General features: G+C 40.5%; 2 protein-coding genes across 5 annotated transcripts; one reads left to right on the top strand and one right to left on the bottom strand.

Annotated features, from left to right (window-relative positions):
- The first annotated feature begins 794 nt into the window (after positions 1 to 794).
- Positions 795 to 21,021, top strand: tpm4a (tropomyosin 4a). Of its 4 annotated transcripts, none has more exons than XM_053853036.1 (9): positions 795 to 1,166; positions 2,840 to 2,965; positions 16,038 to 16,171; positions 16,387 to 16,504; positions 16,575 to 16,645; positions 16,739 to 16,814; positions 18,125 to 18,187; positions 18,310 to 18,379; positions 18,657 to 18,845. In XM_053853036.1, the coding sequence occupies exons 1-9, from the start codon at positions 1,053 to 1,055 to the stop codon at positions 18,737 to 18,739; spliced, it is 855 nt and encodes a 284-aa protein (XP_053709011.1). In that variant the 5' UTR covers positions 795 to 1,052; the 3' UTR covers positions 18,740 to 18,845. The 4 variants fall into 4 exon arrangements, with proteins under 4 accessions (XP_053709011.1, XP_053709009.1, XP_053709012.1 ...); XM_053853034.1 differs by lacking the exon at positions 18,657 to 18,845 and adding an exon at positions 20,082 to 21,021 and having other exon boundaries at positions 802 to 1,166; XM_053853037.1 differs by lacking the exons at positions 795 to 1,166; positions 2,840 to 2,965 and adding an exon at positions 6,634 to 7,160.
- On the bottom strand, positions 20,857 to 22,594 carry LOC128752008 (40S ribosomal protein S27-like). The gene is made up of 4 exons (XM_053853040.1): positions 22,380 to 22,594; positions 22,017 to 22,125; positions 21,823 to 21,933; positions 20,857 to 21,748 (listed from the first exon to the last, which is right to left on the bottom strand). The coding sequence occupies exons 1-4, from the start codon at positions 22,383 to 22,385 to the stop codon at positions 21,720 to 21,722; spliced, it is 255 nt and encodes an 84-aa protein (XP_053709015.1). The 5' UTR covers positions 22,386 to 22,594; the 3' UTR covers positions 20,857 to 21,719.
- Between the last annotated feature and the right edge of the window lie 243 nt (positions 22,595 to 22,837).

The following is a 22,837-nucleotide window of genomic DNA, read 5'->3' as shown; positions in this document are numbered from 1 at the left end:
GTGGAAGGTTTTGGTATTTCACATATATCATAGGTATCATTTGGTTTGACATTTTGGTGTGCTTGAAAAGGAGTGCTCTGACGATGATTATCATCTGCCACTTTCCTTATTCCCTCAAACTGTGATTACATGTTGCTGTGTGTAATGCGTGTGTCTCAGTGTTGCTGAGATGGAGGTCCATTTGATTTTCTCTTGTGTCTGTCTCATGTCCTTTATGTTACAATGTGTGTTACATAATAAATACATAATATAATATAATATAATATAATATAATATAATATAATATAATATAATATAATATAATATAATATAATATAATATAATATAATATAATATAATACTTTTTTCTTATTATTTCAGTATTTCATGTACAGTATACTAACATTTTTGTCCACTGATCTGGCAATATTCTGCACTGCTCTGTTTTTTGTACTCAGTTACAGGCTGAGGCAACTGAGGGGATCAACTTGGAGGAAATCAGAGGACTTCATGAGTTCAAATGTGACTGAAACGTCCACGTCAACTATCACATGGTCCTCCTCTCATGCTCTGCTCTCTCACCGAACTCTGGAGGGCCACCATGTTGATGTGTGGCATGTCAGCAATGTTTCTTATCTGCTGACGGAGGAATAAATGTGGAAACCTGCTCTTCACTCTCATTCCCATCTGATCCTGAGCTTGAAGTCAAAAACCAAATAAGGAGATCGAAGGAGAGCGAGTGTGGTGCATGCATGAGTGGGGAGATATGGTTAAGTGTGTACGGGAACAAGTGTGCGTGATAAACAAGGAGTCAGAGTGGAGTGGACTCGGGAAGAGAGAGTGATGGGCTTGAGTGATGAAAGACTGGATGGAGGGAAAGAGGGAGGGATGTCGAAAGTGTCCATGAAGGAGGGGATGAACTGAGACTACTTTTAGTCACCCACCACCTGGGTAGGTTCTCCTCTTCTCCTCAGTTCTCCTTCAGCTCCCCATCATCTCAACAAAGCCCAAGACTTCAGGTTTAAAGCCCTCATCCATCATCTCAGTAAGGGAAATCCAAACACGCAGCCACCATGGAGGCCATCAAGAAGAAGATGCAGATGCTGAAACTGGACAAGGAGAATGCAATCGACCGGGCGGAGCAGGCAGAGACGGACAAAAAGGCTGCTGAAGACAAATGCAAACAAGTGAGTCAGAAAATGTCGACGTATCTTTTAAATGTTTATGTTTTTAATTCTAAGTAAAGCAATCACGACCCTCTACATGTAAACAAATCAACCATTATGTATCGTATAGCATAGTACTTGTAGTGCAGGTGTTTAAATCATCATGAGGATCAAAATAAAAGCTTTTTTTGCATTGTTTTTTGTTGATGTTAAATAATATGTGCAGACACTATTCTGAGTGAAGCAGTTTATTTCTAACATGTAAAAACAAAATCATAATAATGAAGATAATAACCATACAGTAATACTAAGACATAAAAATTGAACTCTGAAAATATGATTTGCATATCTGGAGAGGTATTTTGCTATGTATCCCCACATTTTTTTTGCTATATGTATATTAGGGGAAAAAGACTTTGTGTATCATTTTACATTACTACATATTTTGTGATTTATATGGTTGCCCTTCAGTTCTGGTCCTATGGTAGCATGCAACCATCAACAGCCAACAGACACTGACAATGTTGATGCAAAAGCTGTGGGTGGTAAGGCTTATTCATGGTTTCATAATGGAGGAGCAGTAAAACCTGTTCAAGCTAGCTTTTCCTAATCCTGTTTATTTGAAGGTATAACAATCACAACAATCACAAATGATCTCATGAAACAATGAATCTGTCCACGAGTGTATAGACATGTATAGAACTACTCAAACCCTGATGTCAAGTGTGGTGATACAGCATTCCTGACCGCTGATGGACCATTTATGCGCCTTGGTTTAACTCTCTGGGTTTGGCTGGCAGAGCTGCTTCTGAATATTTCCATGACTTTCACTTTATGGGACTTTAATCTTTGACAATCACAGAGGCATGAGAACAAACCATCTGGCAGCAGTGATGTGAGTCACAGCACCGACATGGACTAGGACTGACCTTGAAATTAGTTGTTTGGGAGAATCCCTCGAGATCCTGAGACCTGCTCTTGTCAATAAAGGTTCTTCTTAAGTTAGACCACCAAGGTTCCAAATGAGCTCCAAGAAAGGAAGTTAGCCTGAGAGTTTATAAATCTTTCACTCATAAAAAGGTGCAGCGAACGTGCAAATGTATGCATGCAGACCGAAGGCCGGATCCAAGTGTTGTCACTGACAACACCAGTATTTTTAAACATGACAGAAGGACATGGTGGTGCAAACTACTGTCAAGCTGGTTGGTATCAAAGCATCAATGTTTCCAAATTCCAACATGGTGCCTGGGGCAGAAACATTAACACTGAGATTTGAAGATGAACCAACAAAAATGTTATTTCACGGTGGAAATATTTTAGTTCATTTTTTTCACAAATGTAACTCTCTATGTGTATTCATAACACAGTATGCAGAGTCGATAGCAGTAGTGTCCCGTTTCTTTTGGGACCAAACAAGATTTACATTTCCGGAACTGATCATTTTAATCAGACATGTAAATCAGATTCAAAGCTTTAACTCCTATAATGCTTCTTCATCTGTTATAATGCATTGTGGGGCACGTGGTAGGAGCAGGCACTTTTTCAAAATAAAATAAAATAAAATAAAATAAAATAAAATAAAATAAAATAAAATAAAATAAAATAAAATAAAATAAAGATTAATGGATAAGGACAAGTATCCCCAGTTTAAATGTCTGTGTAGGTACAGTGTATTAACTGTTTCTGTTCCGTAGCTGGAAGAAGAACTGATGGACCTGCAGAAGAAGATGAAGCAGACGGAGGATGAACTGGACAAGTTTTCAGAGGGCCTGAAAGACGCTCAGGAGAAACTGGAATTGTCTGAGAAGAAAGCTGCAGACGTGAGTGCACCAAAGCCAAAAAGTGTCACTTCTGAGGAACAGCACTATTCTTCACCACAAAACACTTAGAAAGCTTAACTGAACACACATAGCGAAACACACAGGTTTTCTTGGCACTGTAGAAACGCTGTGGCAATTACGCCACAGCTGGACTGCTCCTAAGCTCCTGCCAGCTGTGGCTTTACTTTGATCCTCCGTGAACGCTTGGGTGGACTTCAGAGACTGAGAGATTCCAGTTCACCCACTCTTGAAAGATAAACACACACAAGATGCGTGTATTTAGATTTTCACCTCTGACACAAGACTATCACTGGGTGAGCATTCAGTGAGGCTGCCATTGATCAGGCCATAGCACTCAAAGAACCCAGCCTGGCTAATGGTGTTTGAATTTCAATTCTCGTAGTCAAAACTTCACTAGAGTCGTGGCATTGTCTTGGTCCTGGCAAGGATATCCCATGGAAGTGCAGCGTTGCTCTACACACAAAGGACAGAAGGGAAGTGTCTGATTTACAGACTGAAGCCAAGACACAGTGGATTATCCCCACACGCTGATTAAACAAACTCTGGGAATAGTTCTGCGGAGACTCACGTAAAGTGGGTCAAGCGGGCCCCAGGAAGATGTCTTTTTTACTCAGGATTAAGATGGTGAAGCTCATCGCATTCATTCATTCATTGGAGTGACAAAAGTTTGGTTCTGAGAGTGTTTTTGTAGACTTCACTGTTAGTAGTCAGACAAAAAAAACCCTTACCCCACAACGTGCAGTCTCTGTGCCACGTGTGGAAAGTCCTAATAATGGGATTCCAAGATGCACCAGAGGGAAGATATACGGTACATTAGAACTATCTGGGCGTCTCTCAGCATGAAGAGTCGGATTAGACGAAGATTGAAAACACTATAATGACTGTGTGTCCTCTTATGATGCCGGGAAATAGCTACTTCATGTCAAAGTCTCTATCAAGACGGAAAGAGAAAGGTTTTCTGATCACCTCCCTAAAACATGTTTTATCACTGTGTCAATCTAAAGTAACTGAACACAAGCAACGTTAGAGTGATGGTGTCCTTGAATGCTTCAGGCTAATTTAGCCTGAAAAAACAACACTTATTTAAAAAAAGATGGTCACAGGAACATGTTTGTTGAGCAGTTGATAGGAGACAATGTTTTTTACAAGGAAACCAAACAGCAGACTTCTTTTTTTTAACGATGTCTTTAAATTTTGGTGTGAGTCGTTTTAATCTGCATTTATGCCAACAAACCTATGTTTGGCATCAAAATATACATTTTCAGTCAACACTGATTCACAGCACGTTTCCTCCAAAGTTTCCTCCTGGACTCAAGAATATTCATATATATATTATGTATATAATGGAATCAATTTATTATGTATATATTGGAATCAATTGTCTGTATTTATAAACTCATTCTTCAAATTCATCAAGTATTAGTGAAAGCTTGCTCAAATTAATATTGTCTAATTTCAAGCCCAACATATCAATTCCAGGCTCTATGAGGACCGCAAAATAAGGCTTGGTGGGTTGGGTTTGTCCCCTAAGACTTGAGTTAGATGCATATGCAGAATAAAAATGTTTGCAATAAAAATGATGCAGCGACCCGGCGTTACATTTATTCAATACAGTGGATACAGACACAAATGTTAGGGTGATGTGATTAAAATGAATAGTATTTTGTGAATACAACCAATCATTTAAAAAGAATGTCAGAACTATATTGAGCCTTTGAACATGCAAATCACCAAACTGGCATAAATGCAAAAGCCTGAAAAAGTTAAACAAAAATGAAAAGTTAAAGAAAAGTTTAAAAAAACAACAGCATTTAAAGTATAATGAAGCTCTGAGATCATTTCACTTCATCAAAACTTCCACAGCAGACTAGCATGAATTCAGTGAGAAAGTATGACACGTTTGAGGGCGGCTGGGAAATGTGAACACCGACCACAAGAGGCAACAGTCACTCAGCATAATCGCCATGATTCACTGGCGGTTCTGATATTTAGGTCACCACAGTTCCTGCCAGTTCCAGCAGTCGGACCATGTGTGGAAACCTTCAGTGACAATATTAGCACACTTCACAGAGAGGCTGAGCAAAGGCTCAAAACTGCTTTCTTGCTGGAAACAATCACTTATTTGAGGATGGAAACTGTACTGTGTTGCAGGGAGAACAGGGGACGGACAGGGGGAGGGTGCCAGTGGGGGGGTCTGTGCTATGTCAGGAATGTAGCTAAGGCAAACACGGAGACCCTCACTTCTGTGTCTAATGAAATCAATGCTTCCAGCTTTTCCGGTGCAAGAGATGCACCAGTTGAGAGTTTGCAGGAGTTTTTTTCCTCCTCCAAAGTTGCTCGAGAACGATCAGATCTCCATGTTTACGCAAATGCCACTTTGTGGAATGTGGAGCGTCAATCTGCACAACACCTACACTGCAGCTATGTACACAAACAAGCAGGTGGTAAATGACGAATGCTCACTTCTTCCAGTGAGATAATCTCTAAAACAACAATGCATCAACACTAACTGTCTGAGCAAGATTATCACAAGAGTCAGCCATCAGATTTCAGGTCGGCTTATGTGTTTTCAATAGCAACACACTTTATTGAAATGTTCTTATCGGCTTCATGCAGTGAAAGTGACTTTTGTCACCTGCATACTGCAGACAACTGTGGATTTGTTTGGTTTAACCGAGATAGGGCCAGACATTGTGTTAGCAGCGCCAACCTCAGCTGTAAAGAAAATCTATAATATCCACAATGGGCTTCACCAGTTGGTTGAGACAAACGGAAATCAAGTACAAAACATTAGTAGGTTGTGGCACCAGTTTTGCAGGTGGATGTTTTCCAGAGCTCCAAAAGCACACCACTGGCCAAACCTGGTGACGCTCCTCACAGTACAATTTGAGGCTATATTTATAGCAACAAAAGCCTTATCCCTATTTAAAGACTAAGCCCTAACACTGATGATAATTATGGTATTTTTTTATAACCATTAATCACACCATAATGACACACTTTAATGATAGGTTTTTAGCTACTATTTCAGCAAATATGTTTGGGGGTTTGGTCACCGCATTTCATGGATGTAAGCTTACTCAGAACAAAAACTAGTAATACGACAAACATGATCTGATATACAATTTTGGAGTCATGTTTTGAGATACAAAGTTGGACTTTGGTCCTAGAAGTACTGCTATTTGTGAACATTTTCACACAACTCAAGCAGTAAGTACTTTGTTGTAACTTCATCAAAACTTGAGTTTCGAAATTAAATTATTGATATTCGATTATTGATTTGACCAGAATTCTCCTGGTTTTATACAAATGACGATTACATTGCAATTTTATCCGAGTTCAGAAATTTTGAAGAAGTTAAATAAAAAGACATTAACAAAGTGATCCAGACGAATCTGTATTTGATCATTTAGAATCAAAGCAGCGTTTAAAAACACGCATATTCTCCAGAGTGACTGACTGGGTCTCTGTCAGACGATGACAATTACAATTCAAAACAGAAAGCAGTCGAAAGACAACACTTTAAGCTACACCCTACACCCTATGTTTGTGATCCATTTCTGACCGAGATCCATGGAGCGACACCATCCCAGGGATCGCGGCCACACTCTCGCCCCGCCTCCTCTGACTTCATCGTCCCAATCATCGCTCTCCTCCTCCGGCCTCTTCAGTCTGGCGCTCTCCGCTATTCTCTCGGCGCAGCTCTTCCACTCCTCTCCATTCCTCTATCACAAGGACCAAAACTTTCACATTCCCGAGGAAGCTTTTGATCTTCACACATTCGTCAACTGAAAGAGAGCTTCGCGGAACACCTGGACGCTTCCTGGTTATATAACTTTTCTTGCACTTGAACGCCTCACTAACATTCCCAACTCCTCCAAAGGATTTTCCCTCTCTTCTTCAAACGCCACAAACTCCCTTTTTTTTTAAACAAACGACCACTTTTTAGGAGACTCTCTTGCTGCTGTACAGTGGTGACGCCGTCTTTATAGTGTTTTTTTTTACTCGTCGAGTCTTAAATTAAGCCTCAAAGCCGTCCAAAATGGCCAGTATAAACTCCCTGGATGCTGTGAAGAGGAAGATCCAGTGTTTGCAGCAGCAAGCGGACGAAGCCGAGGACCGGGCTCAGGTCCTGCAGCGGGAGCTGGACAGTGAACGCGACCTCCGGGAGAAAGTGAGACTCTCATTCCGTTTCTACTGGGCGCTTGGTTGCCTTTTTGACCCGCTTTTACTGATCAGTTTCGACTTATACCGGTGTATTTTGTTGATGGAATGTTAGCAACAAGTGGCTGGGAGTCGTATTGGTTCCAAACGTAGGTGTCATCGATTCATTCGCGGGCGTGATTGTGCCACAATGTAAGGCGTTGGTCTGATGGAAAAAAAAAGTTTTGGATTCCTTTAGGTCAGTGCGCAGGCGCAGTGCATACAGGCCTCGAGTGATATGGCTGTGTGGAGCGAACTCATTTTGGATACTAGGGCTAATTTTTACGAACTCCATTTTAAACACTGCACCCTCTAATACTGCGTCCAGCGTTTTGGCTCACATTACTGTGGCATATTTCAGATGCAACCTGACGTTTTGTGTAGATCCACAAATTATTCCAGTTTAACTTACCTTGATGTAAAAGCAGACATATCAGATACACACAAAGATGTGAAGAATGAAGATCAGCAGTTGGTACCGTGGGCATTTCTTCGCCAGTTTCCTGATGAACAGCTTCATGACAAAGACAAAAACGCCAATCCTTGTCCTGGTCACATCTGAGAAAGTTATTGTAATTACAACAGGCAGGTGACGTAGAAAAGCAAAGATGAAAACCAAACAGTTGAAACCAAATAGGTGGAAATTAAAATATACTGCTTAAACTCAACGCTGACTGTCCATATTTACATCAGAATACATGCTAAAAAAAAAATAATAATAAAATGTGTGATCAAGTAGATGAAGAAGAATTTCTCTTATAAATGGAGTAATACATCACATGTATTCATGGCAGTGAAATGATATGATTCTGCATAGTCCAACCTAACTGCTGAAAAGTGACATAGTTTTGCAGCCACTGGGATTTAAGACCTGCCCTATCTTTCTGTGCCAGTTGGAGTTTTGATAAGGGCCCAGTATAATCTACCACCTGGTCTGGTGTCATGCTGAGAGAAGAATTAAGCGAGAATTGAACTGAGGAACTCACCGCAGTGACAGACGGCTTTCTACAGAATCGATAAGCATTATCTGATGACACAAGTGTAAACAACCACAACTGCTGCTTGACTGTCTATCAATTATCAAGCTGCAGAATGAAGTGTAGTTTCTAGCTCAACTTCATTCCACAAGAATCTCTGCTATCACGACATATTTCCGAACGATGATTTGTAACAACTGATTTATTAATAACTAAGCATACTTACATGGGGTTTAAGGGGCAGTATCATTGTCTTTGTGTTGTATTGCACAGCTCCTTGCTATCTAGAAAGACACCAGTCAGCCACTGGTGTGGTGATGATCTTGATGCTTTCTTCCCCATTATGAGCAGATTGTTTTTACAGTCCTTTTGGTGTCTGAATTGTTGAGATGCTTTCATTGGAATAGAAGGTTTATCTTTATTTGGCCAACAGCTCAGAAGCAGTTGGGATCATTGTTTTTAAATCTCTAAAGCACACAAAGTTATCTCAGGATTTTAAGCGACTGCAACATGTGCAGTACTTGAAATGGTTTAGCATGGCCTGCATTCAGCATTCCCTCACAACTTTATTCAGCAATTGACAAAGAAATTGCTGATTCAAAAGGTTTGATTTTTTAGTATCTTGGTAATGTCACAACCAAATAAAATCAATAATAAGTGTCTTATTTTGGAATTATTGTTCAGGTTCAGTAGTACTTTCTGTTTAACTATTAATGTTATTATGTTATATTCATTTTTATCTTTATCCAGTTACGATCAATGCCAAGAAACAAAACTATATATCGGGGGTGTCAAGCTGAATCCCAAAATGGCCATGATAAGCAACTCCAGAATGAAGTGCTTCAGCTAGAGGTTGCTCTGTTTTTTAGCTATTGCTGTTTTAATTTCAATTCTGCTCTGAAATATTGTAAACATCGGTGTGACTCCACTAGACCTCCCATCTATTGCCAGAATTGAAGTTCATGTATTAGCAGTCAGCTGAACTGCAATAACCCTGCAGTAACTCTGCCCACCCTTCTTAGCAGAGCCACAATCTGAGACAATGATTTAGCATTTTTTAAAATGCATTTTTATCATCACAAACTCTCAATAGTGGCATTTGTAGGTAGTGACACTGATTCAGATCTTGAGCCGTGAACCTTGTCTCCAACCGGCCAGGTGAGAGTTTGTAGACTTGAGCTCGAAATCTTGCATCAGCGACCCTGATTCAAGTTTGTCCAGTGATGATTTGATTTTTATCTGATTTATGAGAAACTTACTACGATCTGCACTTACACAGGCTTCTCCAAAGGCTTCTCCCATGCAGACACTGACGTACATGAATCATGCATGACCCGATGCATCAGAAACTGTAGGTGGGATCAGGGATTCTACTGTGCATAACTTGTATTTTATTAAAAGGAACATACCACTAAAGTGCGCTGCTGGGATATGTTAAAGGATCGCCTCCCTATAAGCAGACCTATCATGAGTGAGCCTTCAACGACACAATAACAGATGAGGCGTGAACCTCCACTCATTGTTTCATTGCACAACGCTGAAGTCATTCGGGCATTTCTGGCACCTGCTCCACTCACGAATGAGCCCACACCAAGTTTTTTTACTGGCAGAGGCTGGCGGAAAATGCTTAGCAGCGGTTTTACATGTGGCTTTATGGTGTATCCTGAGCTGGTTAATGATAGGACGTGGACGGAGATTCAAGGGAGTGGGAGTGGAAGGTGTAGCTGTAAAGATATGAGGGCAGCGATGATGAAAGGAGCAGCTCTTTGTCGCACAGTGTGTTAAGTAACTGGGAAGTTTGCTCAACTTGTGACTCTTCAGCGATGACTTCATTCATTCTAAAAGTATTATAGTGGATTTCTGCTCAATCCCTTGGTGTAGTTTTTCTCGCACTATTTCAAGGCTGAGCAATAAAGAATATAAAGGTGGTCAGTCATATCATTCTTGTAAAAGACTTCAGGGCCTAAATGCCTCACTCCTTGGTAAGTCAAGCGGGGCAAAGTGTGTGTGTGGCAGAGCCCTGTGTTTCCACATGTGAACAATTAGGGAGACCTGCAGTTAATGCTTGGCACAGAAAAGCCTTTATTAGAGCACCGGTGGATCTAGACTGGAACATATCTGACATTTTTGAGCTAATGCATCACTGCTTGAAGTGTGAGGTCAAAGTGAGAATGAAACAGATCCTTAAACAAGATTAAAACATACACCCTTCAGAGATATATGGAGTGCTCGTACTCCATGTTGGCGGGACAGATGAAGTTGACCCCTGCTAGCTTGGATGAGAGGGAAAACAAAGATGACTGGGGCTTTGATATGGTGATTATGGTAAGAGTGTGGTCCGGTCTAGATAACAAGAGAGGCTTATTTTAGCTCATTTATGCATCTCTGGGAAATGGTTCCTCCATCCAGAGCAGCCCCTCCCAGGATGTCGACCGCCTCTGTGGTGCTGAGCTTCCTGTGTTTCTACTCCCAACACTTCCTGTCTCTGGATTTTGCCCAGAGCGACAAACACTTCCAGGGGTTTATCCGAACTTTTAAATGCTCTTTGTCCCCATTGGTTGACTGGGAGTCAACACATTATGTGTGTCACAATGTAAAATGAGCAAACTTGCTCCGTTTATTCAGGACCAGTGTTTCATAGTTTGGAGTGTTTGCTAATCTAAATGTGTCTCCAGTGGAAGCTATGACAAGCAAAGATCAGCAACACATTTAGACTTCAGTTGAAGCTAAAACTACATTGAATGGTTCTGGTTCCCCATATAACCTTAAGATTGAATCGCTGACCACAACATTTTGCTTGTATAAAGTAGATTTAACTGAAAAATGACAACTGCTAATTGCTCCCAATAAAAGTGTTTCCTTTCCGTGTTGAAATGTTCATTCTTGTGGTTTGAAATACAGTATTGAAGGCAGCATTAACTTATACTAGCAGCATTACATAATTTCAGCTGAAGTAAACACAACATTTTCCTGTTTAACCCGGGATGTTGCTGATAATAACACATAGTCACCACACACTGTCAGTTAATTATTTTTTGTGTACACTACTTCAAGTACTCTGCACAGCTCACACCATAAGGGATGAATTGTAGTGATTCCCCAGCTTGCTCTGCAGGCACAACTTTCTTAAACACATGAGTTGATGATAGAGGTTTTCCCTCTTTTGTCCTCAAAGTTTGTCACTCACTCCTCTGCTTCTGTGTTGTGGACAACGCTGAAGTTCTGTGCATGGAGCCAGTGAAAGAAATGTACTGTTTGGTCACCTGTAAATTGAAAATCGGATAATATTTGTTACATGATCAGGGTTTCCTGCCTTAGAAAATGTAGGTACTTGCCAGTCCTGTCAGTGGCGCTGTGTTGCTCCATATCTGAACAACGAAGAAGAGCACACATCGCTTGCCAACCCCCAGTTATGTATGTAGATGTATAGTTGTGTTCTGTTGGGATTAAACTGTGGCTGCATGAGCTGGTCAGTTGCTTCATGTAAGCTACGACATTTGCATAGTGCTTACAGCGGGAATGAATTAAGACACCACTCGCACAGAACTGCAGTGTCACCCTGTATTGACTCTGTGGTGGTTTCAGTGTCGAGGTATGTAAATGGTCGGCGGCCGCTTCATTTGTACTACAAACACAAAACCATTATGTTTCACTGGAAGTGTGTTTAGTCAGGTGGACACTGGAGTGTGAAACTTTTCACTGCCTCTGGATGTTTTTCTAACCTGCACTAAAGATTAATCACCCGCCCAGTTATTCAAAATCCACGAGGTAAATTCCAGCTTTCAAGCAGACTTCTCTTTTGGGCTGTTCATACTCACAACAAAAGGGGTTCCGTTACAGTATTTTTGAACCACTCAAAAAATTCTACCTGTTTCTCAAGCACTGAATATTATTATTATTATATTATTAACCTGGCGATGTGTGTGTCTACACCTGCATTTGTGGTTATAATTTAAAGACCTTTTTCAGACGTTTGTGTCTTTTGTCTCCTTTTGCAAACACTTGAAATGTAAACAGTGTAACATCTGGGTTATCTACAGATATCTACAGATAAGATATAAACCCCAGTACCTCAAGTGTGAATCATAAGGAACATGAGTGGCAGGAAAAACTTCCTCACACTCTCGGCAGCATTGCGGTCCTCATTAGCCCACTGCCCTGGAATCCAATAGTAATTAGATTCCTCCTTTACTTGTCCTTGATCCTACTGCTAATACGTTTAATACACACTGGTATTTTTGTGTCCGCTGAGGGCTGTGCTCTATACATGCGTCAATCAGTTTATGTTGAAAAATGGACAGAGTTGTGAGTTTTGACGTTCTGATTCACTGACCAGCTGCGTTCTGACGTAGCGCAAGCACGCACTGATCAAAGAGCGTGTGTGTATGAAGCACCGGCATTGTTTTTGACTTGGCTTCACCTTATATGGCTTGGTGTCGCAGGCAGTCGGAGATCACAAAGTGGGCACTAAGGAAGCAGTTTGGTCATATCGAGAGATACCCGCTATGACCATGATTGGCATGAAAATGACAGGATGTCTACAACTGACTTCCTGTCACAGTTTCCTGTCGTCACTCATACTGTACACCACATGTTGTGCGATGTGTGTTGTCCAATTTTATAGACTATAATCTATTGATGTTTTATATAGACTATATATATATATATATATATATATATATTGTTGTCTATAAAATTGGATGCACTTATTTCAAATTGTGTACAATAATTCGTTTATCACTGACTGCTAGCCCAAATGCATGGTTTCGTTAACAAAAGCCTTTATCATTGTTTGGTTGAATAACTCTTGGCGAAGGGTCAGTGATCGTGCGGAGGAGAGCACACGTGATACTTTTTAATGAAACACAAGGTCGCCTGTGTCTTCAAGGGGATTCCCCCCGTAAGATTCTTGAAATGTGAAGACACCAGGTCCTACATATTTGATTACCAGGGCAGAGCATGGATTTACTTGTGTGCGAGTCAGAGTCAGGGTACTTGCTGGTTTCTCACTGGTGATTATAGGCCTGTTTGTCTGGCTGTGTGTGTGGAACTGGGTCTGACCTTAAGCTGGTGAAAGGGCTGTTTGTTTGCGCACACGTCGTATACCTCACTTTTGTCCGAATTCAGGAAGGAAGTGAGAATTTTTGGAGGTGGTCAGATTCTGTTACCTAGCAGCCGTCTGCAGGCGTGCGGTGGCATTCAAGATGTAGCGGCCGTTTACGACTTTTCATTCATTCATGCAGCTTTGGGCTAGTTTTCCTCTGTTCACCGCGGGCTGTGTTTAACACATCTTGGCTGCTTAGACAGACGTTTCCTGTCTCGCCTCAGCAGCCTCACCTGGCAGCAGTGGGTGCAGCTGGGTGTGACGTGGGAAGGCAAGAATAAAAACAATGAGAGCGAGCAGCGATTTAGAGAATGGAAAGACCGACTGCTTTCATCTTTGCAGTTTCACTCACTATAACCTTGGTAAAAATGTAAAAATGAAATTTGGGTCTTGTGTGCTCTGGTGGAAACAGTGTTTTCATTTCCTGAGTCTTAAGTCAGTGACAGAATGGAAGAGACAGAAATGGAAAGCTATTTATTCTGAAGACAAACAGACTTAATAACCCCTTCACCCCGTTGCCTACGTGGCTGCCGCGCCTTCCTGAAGCATGTTTTTTCCATCTGATCTTCAGCTCTAGTTATTAACTCTCAGCAAACATACATTGTAGGTGATAATTGCTGTTGGCTTTGAATTTATTTCACAGTTTTGCCAAGATTTCAGGTTTGTGGTATGATTATGCATTTGCAAAGCATTCCAGAAAGTCACATCTGGTGGCTAGAATTCTTGCGACATGATCTGATCACGTAACCAGTGACAGACTTTTTTTCAATATGGTTCCTTCTCACTGAAGTTTCAGTTGAGGATTCACCGTGCGACAAGCTTCTGTTAAGTACGTTATCTCAGAGCATCATGTGCCCTTTTCACCCCAGTCAATGTCACCGCTGAGTTCTGGGATCATTGTTCCGTAGCTAAGTACAGTCATCTTATCAGATGTGATCTGATCAATCAGTAACAATAAGTTTGCATGCCACCTTGCTTTGTCCTTGTTCGACTCATCACACCAAAACATTCACCGACTACTTCCTGTTACAGAAACAATCTCAATGAAAGAGTGACTTGTTTTAGCTTTAAGTTGGGCTGAGATGAGATGAAGCATCTGTGAACATTGAATACTACCTTAGAATGCTGGATCTTAGAGTGTGTTTCCTGATTGCATGTTTTGCTTGGCACTTTTCTTCACCCCTTAATGAAGTTGTTATCTACAATATTGTATAATACTAATGGATTAAAATTATATAATATTGCTGAATTTCCCCACCGTGGAACTAACTCTAATCTACTACTGTAATATTGCAATACAATGACTCAATGTACTCCAGGAAGCCTTGACAAACAATTGGTTCTAGTCCAGTTATTTGGACTAGAACTACTTAAAAAGCGTATGGAAAAAAAACCCAGACAATACTTATGGGAGCTGACTAGCTTGATAAGTCTGTCCCACTAACCAGGAATTTGAGTTTTTCATGATAAATGACACAGCTATACATAGTAAATGTTTCATTAACAACTGTTTAATCTCATTGTGATCATTTCAGAGAGACGTCTTTAATATAAGAAAAGTGAACCACCTGTACTCAGCATGTCGCTCTGACTTGCAAACTAACCTCTGGACTGAGAGACTAGCTAATGAGTCACTGACCTAATAACTCTTGCAGCTGTGCACAGAGGCCTGTTTGTTTCAAGAATGATGGTCGTCTCTTCAGGTTTCACAGTCTTTCTTCGATTTCTATACCACTTTTCTTTAATATATTGGGTGAAAACACATGGTATATTAGTCTAGTCTTGAGTCACAGGAAGTGGATGTGGACTCGTCTGTTTATTTTCTCCTTCCTTTCTTTGTCTTGTTTACCAAGCCCAGATAACCACTCAACCATTGCTCCTCCACACTCACCAGTCAACGTCTTCATTCTCACTGAGGATGGAAATACCATTCAAATCTCAGCCCATGACTGAAACTGCAGCTGCCCTCTTAAGGAAATCATTTTCGGCCTCTCCATTTCACAACTCATTCATTGATCGGGGAACTTGAGATACCCTGGTGGCAGTAAAAGGAGAAGAATGCAGGCGCATCAGGAATGTTTTCGGAGGTTGGCAAAGGACGAGGAAGTAATTACTACTGGCTATAACAAGCCCTGGTTGTGGTTGTGGTACAGGAATCATAGACTGTCATTGAAATGCATCACGTGATCGTCTAGTTGAATTCTGTTCTTTCCCTTCGTCTACAAATAAGTTGTGACAGTATATTTTTGAGTGAAGTTGCTCCTTTTATTTTCTGAATCTGAAGCAGATTTTGAATCAAAGAACTACCCCCTGATATGCTCTCAATGAATTTTCTGATATGGGTGCATTTTTCTCCTACTCTTTGATTGCCTTCATGTCTTTTGTCATATCTTTTTCCTGCAAAAATTGCATGGTTTAAAGAACTTAATTTGGCATGTATTTTATTGTCCAGTTCACTCAATGGTATTTGTTGTAGATTGCTTTGACAAACAAATTTAAAGTTCAATTCAGTCTCTCAGGAACATAAGTCGCTCTCCGTCTTGCTAAACTGAAAACAGTTTTTGTTTGTCCACGTGCGCATTAAGTTTTGAAAACCTTTGTGGCCAACTATGTGTCCAGATTTGTTTCTTAACACCCCAAATGACCTGCTGAGCCTCCCTGATTTATTGAAGGGTGAGGGGGGTGTGACATCTTGAACAGTTCAAACTGAAATGAATGGCCTAAATTTATCTTTTTCTCCCCTCCCTTTGCTTTGTCTTCCTCTCAGGCGGAGGGTGATGTAGCAGCTCTGAACCGCAGGATCCAGCTGGTGGAGGAGGAGTTGGACCGGGCCCAAGAGAGACTGGCCACAGCGCTGCAGAAACTGGAGGAGGCTGAGAAGGCTGCAGACGAGAGCGAGAGGTCAGTCTTTGTTACAAAAGGAAGCCATTACACTTGAGGTTACAAACTCACCAGATGCTTGTGAAAAAAAACTATAAGACAAGAGTAGTGAAACTTTTTCCCCCTCCAATCTACTCCTGTTGAGTTGATGAGTAACACAAAGTTTTTTAGTTGTATTTTTTTTTTATCAACGTAAACTTGCATTGTTTGAGAATAATAATCTGACTTCTTATCAGAGGGATGAAGGTGATAGAAAATAGAGCGATGAAGGATGAGGAGAAGATGGAGATCCAGGAGATGCAGCTGAAGGAAGCCAAACACATTGCAGAGGAGGCCGACCGCAAATATGAGGAGGTTGGATGAGGGACACACCTTATTGACAAAAAACACATCTTGCTGATGGAAACATGTTAAATCGTAACAGGTTGCTCGCAAGCTGGTGATCCTGGAGGGAGAACTGGAGAGAGCCGAGGAGAGGGCAGAGCTCTCAGAATGGTAAACACATTCTGTAAATGGCCGCATATTTAGCAAATACACACACTGCTATTTGGCACTGGAACCTGAAATTGTGTCTGACTGTATCCACAGTAAAGCCAGTGACCTGGAGGAGGAGCTGAAAAATGTGACCAATAACCTGAAATCCTTAGAGGCCCAGTCGGAGAAGGTGAGTTGTTGGTGTTCTCTGAAAGCTGATTTAGAGGAGATGACTTAAAATGTGTGCGTCTGCGATGGGAAATTGTGTGTCCAGGCCACATCTGTGACCAATGTCTTACTTAATTATTGCCTCAATTAATATAGTTTGAGGTAAAAAAAAATGCCATGGAAGTTATTCTAGCAGTCTGCTGTCACCAATTCAGGAAAAGTCAAAACTTTCCCCTTTGCTCCATTCTCAAACATGCAGTTGAAATAAAGTTTTATTATGTGGGTCAGACGGTCTGTCAGCTGCTTCAGCCTCCTGCTGGATCCTGGCTCTCCTCTCTGGCTAAATGACAGTTTGATTCCTGATGTGGAATCACACATGTTTCTAGAGTCTCTTTGCAAGTATAAGCTTCACAGTGTTTTTTTTGCCATTTGCGATGACATTTTTCGCCGATTTGCCTCGGTCTTATCTCATAAAGAAATAAACGCAGGACGGGGAAAACTGCTTGCAATTACACTCTTTTACCAGCGGCGCCGCCAAAAACAAATATTCTTAAACGATGCATTGCCACGTTACAATAAGTTCAATTCATTTATTACAGACAACAGTAATTGTATCTGCGATTATATCTGTGCACCACATTAGCCAAATCAAATCATCCATAATGAGGCCACTACATGAGATGGCACTGTTGGACAGGAAGTTGTAGTCTAAAGAACTTCAGGACAGAAGCAATGCAAATGCTGTTTGTGCACTTTGTGCAGCAAACAGTCATCACAGGAACATGTTTCACTGATTCAACTTCAAATTGATCATTATGGTGCCAGTTATTGAAATACGATAATTGCAATTAATTTATCATAAAACCCTCATATTAACTGGATTGTTTTTTTTGTGTCCCTCCTAATACGAATATGAGATTAGGGAACACACATAAGCCGTTAATAAACCGATTACTCTGTAATTGAGTTGTTGTTTTTCCAGTTAACCCTTTGTTATCATGCTAGAATATAAAGTAGCGGTGCTGAACAAGATATGAGCAAGTGCTTTATGATGATAAATAACTGAGTAATTTTGCGTTAAGGAACAAAACTAAACAACTACATTTCACTCACAGTTTCATTTATCTTCAGGTGTGTGAAGCTTTATCCAACAGCTTTTGTGTAACTGACTGTATTTCCGCTTCATGAAGCTAGTGGTTAGTGCAATCGATTCCAAATATTCAATGTCGAATTCAATTGAGTCACAAGAGAAACACGAAGAGCCGTCTGAAGTACTTAAATTGTGTCACGAAACAAACAGAATGATTTAATTTATTCTCTGTCGTTTGTCAGTACTCTGAAAAAGAAGACAAGTACGAGGAGGAAATCAAAGTCCTGACTGACAAACTGAAGGAGGTGAGCTCTACTCTCTGGTTAATTTTTTTAATACTCTGTGGTTGATGATATCTACATGAAAAGTGAGCTGTCACTGTTGTCGCTTCTTTGTCCGCCTAACTTTGTGTGTTTTTGTTTGGCAGGCTGAGACTCGTGCAGAGTTTGCTGAGAGGACAGTTGCCAAACTGGAAAAGTCGATCGATGACCTGGAAGGTGAGCGCACATGTACACTGTTAAAATAAGTAAAAACTTTCTGTGTTCAATCATAGGTTGATTAAATTAAGAGCTTATAAAACATGTTTCAGCTGTTCTTCCTGCAAGTTTTCATTTCATGTCCATTTTTCTAACCTGATGTCTCTGCATCTCCACCCCTCCTGATATCTGTATGTGCTTTCTTCTTCCTCCCGATTCTCTCTGTTCCTCATCCTGCTTCTTGGCTTCTGTTTGCTGCTGACCTTGACGTCCGCTTGCTCTTCCTGTCGACCTCCAGATGAATTGTATGCTCAGAAGCTGAAGTACAAGGCCATTAGTGAGGAGCTGGATCATGCCCTCAATGACATGACATCTCTGTAGAGGCTCTTTGTTCTTTCTCATGGTCGTCTGCAAAGCAAGCAAAACTACTTCTCATCATGGCTGAACCTTCTGCTACGAACATTAAAGTTCTTGTCTTCCATTCTAAGCCGTGGTCCTCATCACTTGTGTAGCTTCTTATATTATATTAGCAGGAAGAGGTTGTTGTCCATCTTATCAAACTGGTGTATTCAACAAGGTGAGGGATTTTCTTGAAGCTTCCTCACTTGTGTGTGTTCTGTTCAACGGTCTGCAAATGTCACGTCTAACCTCAGTCATGAGGATCCAGACATGTTGCTGAAACACCTGTGTGTGAAATCAGGTCACTTTGTGCCTCGTAGGCAGCGTCCATGTTATGATGGTTCCATTCCTCTCCGCAGAGTCCAAAAAATTCCCTTCAAGTTTGTTCTCTTTCAGCAACGTCATACTATTACCACTGTAATGTATGTATTACAAGACCAGGGCCTACAGAGAGCTCTTTTAAACTGGTGGTTGTTGAAGAAAAAACCTGGATGCAAACTAGAGTGGCATGGAATGCAAATGTCAAACACAGTCTTGAAACATGGGTTGAACCTCGTCGACTGCCTTTGCTGAAGACCAGTTCGACACCAAATGAAAAGAAAGAAATTGAATTAAAAAAAACAAGCAAGAAAACAAAAATGTTTTACTGACCTCATATATCCTTACAATCCACTCCTGAGGTAGATGAGTATTGACGCAAATATTCCCAAAATACACTTCTAAAAATCATCGCCCATAACTTGCCAGGGTATTTTGATATATTCTATGCTTAATACAAATTTGAATCAGTATAAATATTGCTTTGTCAACTGAACAGTCTAAACCACAGGTGGGCAAAGTGCAGCCCTTTGCCTGTATTTGTGCAGCCACCAAAGAAACGTTTTTCATTGTCCATTCCGAGTTCTTACTGTAACTTTTTTTAGGCCTTTCTTTTTCCCTTCCATGTATTCTTTTAAAATTAAAATTCTTTAATTCTGAGTTATGTGTATTTCACCATTAATTCTTGTCCCTCAAAAAAAAAACAAACAGTGACCGTTCAACAACTTCAGAATAATTTTAGATGGTTGGTTAGACAGATCACCGCAATAATGAGGAATTTACGAGTGGAGTAAAATGGAGCAACTATAAAATGGACCCTGCCTGCCACCTGAGTTTTTGCATGGGACAGCGCACCAGTGTGGTTTTTGCATGTAGCACAAGTTATCATGTACTTTGCAGGTCGAGGTTGTCTTCCACAGGGTGCTGCCTTGACAATGAGTCACAAGCTCGAACTCATTTATTAATAATCCAGTAACTTCCTCTTTTTTTTGTTCCATTTCTGTAGAAAAACTATCACAGGCCAAGGAGGACAATCTGTGTATGCACCAAGTCCTGGACCAGACCCTGCACGAACTGAACACCTTATAAACACACCGGAGAGTGTCACATTCCAGCAACGTTTGATTTCATTCCACATTTCAAGCAGTAAATTCTCCTTCCTGTTTAAAATGGGATTAACTTAATTCTTGTCCCTTGATGGTTTTGTTTAATATTTCTTTGTTTCTTAAAGCACAACTTTACCTTTTTTTATACAATAAAGTCTCGTCTGTATCTCCTGGCTGCAGAAACGATCACCACTTGTTAAGAAAGCGTTTGGCAGGTACTGAAAACCTGTGGAATGTCAAATCATGAACCCAATTTGTTATCGAAAAGGCACATTTATGCTTTTGACTGTTCGTCAAGTCATGATTTTAGGTCCCTTGCCAGACGTCTCCAAAGTGCCATCTCGTGGTAGTGTGAGTAACTACAGATTTTGAAGGTTTCTTCTTCAGATTTTGTTGTTAACGTCAGACACCTGTTTTTTTGCTGAAATGTTGGCTGGAAATTGTACTCACAAATAACAAATTATCAACATCGGTGTATGTGTGAAGACCTTCCATTTTGATGTCAAGTTTCTGCCAACATTTTGCCACGATGTAGCTGAAATGTACAATATTTCTAATTACACTGCACCCTTAACAAGCAGAATTCTCTCTGTATGGCTTTTATTCTTTCCCCCTTTTTTTTAAAAATAATTTTGCTTCACCACTTTTTATGCCAGAGGAACTTAAAAGACCAAAGAACACTCATACCACATGGATTGTTAAGTGTTTTATTTTCATTTTGGTCATTTCTGTATCTCATAGCAGGGCCCTCAAGTAGCTTCAAATTAGAATTTAAGAACCTATTTCCATTCGTCACCACCATCTTTCTGTGTCTACTAATAAATGTTTTACAGAAATCAAGACCTTGGTGCGTTCTGTTTGCAATAAATATCACTTGCTATCATTACAACTGTGCTATGAATCTAATAACATCCATGCCATGCATCCTGTCTTTATTTAAATATCATGAATGCACACACATAGTAGGACACATGCTAATTTAAAGAGGAACATTACATTTTTAGATTTATTTATAACCAAATTGTGTCTCAGCTAGTGTTATTGGACACCAACATTTTTAATCAGAGCCCAAAATCACTTTGTTAAAAAACAAGTACTTATCTTAATAAGCATCAGCTGAATTTAAAACAAATGTTCGTTTTTTTTAAATCACTTTAAAAAGCATGCTAGCTGTTAACATTGATATAAGTGATCTTCCTGGTGGTACAAAAAGTGCAGCTGTGCCTGAATGATAACATATATTGGCTGTATCACGTCACTACTCCGGCTGGTAGCACTGTGAAAGAAAATGGAGTGATTTCCTTCAGAAAGGAAGGTGTTTACTGTCATGCTAAAACTACAGTAAGACACAGTGTACTGCTTTTCTGTCATTACATTGTTATAACTGACCAAATGCTTCACCCCTTGGTTGACTTTCTAAATGGTTTCTATTAATGCAAACATCTTCTTGGAATGTTTCTTTGAGGGACCAAATCCATGAGAGAAACGTTTCTCATTGATCCATGACGTTTGATGTTGGCTCCGGTGAAGCAGGTCATTTAGGAGAATTTCCTTCTGAAAGCACATCCTGGATGGACAGAAGAGAACAATGAGTGATGGGATATAGCTCTGATTTTCAGGTCAACTGATGTGTTGTTTTACCTGCGGTTAGTCTGCATTTGCCTCCTCTGGGCTGACAGAGAACCAGTGAACACCCCGAGCACGGCACCACGGTGTGGGAATGACTGAAGATGGTGGTGATCTTGTAGCACCCTGGAGAAAATGCGAGCACATTGGGTTGAGAAGATGTTTTTTGATATTAGGTGGGTGTGGTGTGGACAGGGCATCACACTCACCCATACACTTGACATCCATGAAGTAGGAGTTAGGATTCTGGACCAGCCTCTTTTTCTTGTGCTTTCTCCTTTCTTCCGCAGAGGACGGATACAGCAGGTCTTTAGCGAGCTGGAAACATCACGATTCTCATTGTAATATAATTGTCACTTCAACGACTGGCTGTTCTAAACGAGGCAAACGCCCCCTATACTCCGACAGAGGAACTACACGAGACAAGTCCAGACATGCCCGTTTCTTACTTTTCATAACAGAATAACTAAGTTCAACTTTTAAGGTGTGAAGTACAATATCCACAAAGCCACCACACTATATTGAATAGTTAGAAAGTCTAGTCTGTAAATACAACAACAGTATATACTTACAGGCATTTTGCTTGAATTAACCAGGTCTGCGTCCAAAGACAAACCTGAACCAAGATTCCAGAAGAAAATAAAGGTGTACGACGCCACAGAAGGACACAAATGGTCTTGTTACTGATCCTGTTGACCCTGTCAGGTGCAAAAGTCTTTCTATTTGAGTTAGACGCCTGACACTTCTACGCCCTCCCTCGTTCCTGACCGGCCCTCCCTTCGTGACGTTTCAATTTGAGTGCGAATAGTTTATCAGAATCAGAAAAAAACGTCATTAATCCCAAAGGAAATTACGTTCGCACTTAACATATCACAATAAATTCAAAAGAAATAATATTATAAAGTGCACAAAACTGCAGTTCAAGAAGAATCCTTCAGTGTGTATTTTTCAGAGATGAATTGTACGTTTTTATTGCCACAGGGAGAAAGGGCCTCCTGTGGCTTATTGTTGGTACGTTTAATTGTAGTTC

This window comes from Synchiropus splendidus, chromosome 1, assembly GCF_027744825.2.
Source record: "Synchiropus splendidus isolate RoL2022-P1 chromosome 1, RoL_Sspl_1.0, whole genome shotgun sequence".
In the NCBI taxonomy this organism is placed as follows: domain Eukaryota; kingdom Metazoa; phylum Chordata; class Actinopteri; order Syngnathiformes; family Callionymidae; genus Synchiropus; species Synchiropus splendidus.
The sequence above is the reverse complement of the archived record's forward strand: the minus strand, read 5'-3'. Positions and strand labels throughout refer to the sequence as shown.

Excerpts from the sequence above, each read along its gene's own strand:
- tpm4a (XM_053853034.1), top strand. The coding sequence starts at position 1,053 with ATGGAGGCCATCAAGAAGAAGATGCAGATGCTGAAACTGGACAAGGAG. Across the intron at positions 1,167-2,839 it reads CTGAAGACAAATGCAAACAA|CTGGAAGAAGAACTGATGGA; the intron begins GTGAGTCAGAAA and ends TCTGTTCCGTAG. Across the intron at positions 18,188-18,309 it reads TGACTGACAAACTGAAGGAG|GCTGAGACTCGTGCAGAGTT; the intron begins GTGAGCTCTACT and ends TTTGTTTGGCAG.
- LOC128752008 (XM_053853040.1), bottom strand. Across the intron at positions 21,934-22,016 it reads CATGGATGTCAAGTGTATGG|GGTGCTACAAGATCACCACC; the intron begins GTGAGTGTGATG and ends CATTTTCTCCAG. Across the intron at positions 21,749-21,822 it reads CAAATGCAGACTAACCGCAG|GATGTGCTTTCAGAAGGAAA; the intron begins GTAAAACAACAC and ends CTGTCCATCCAG.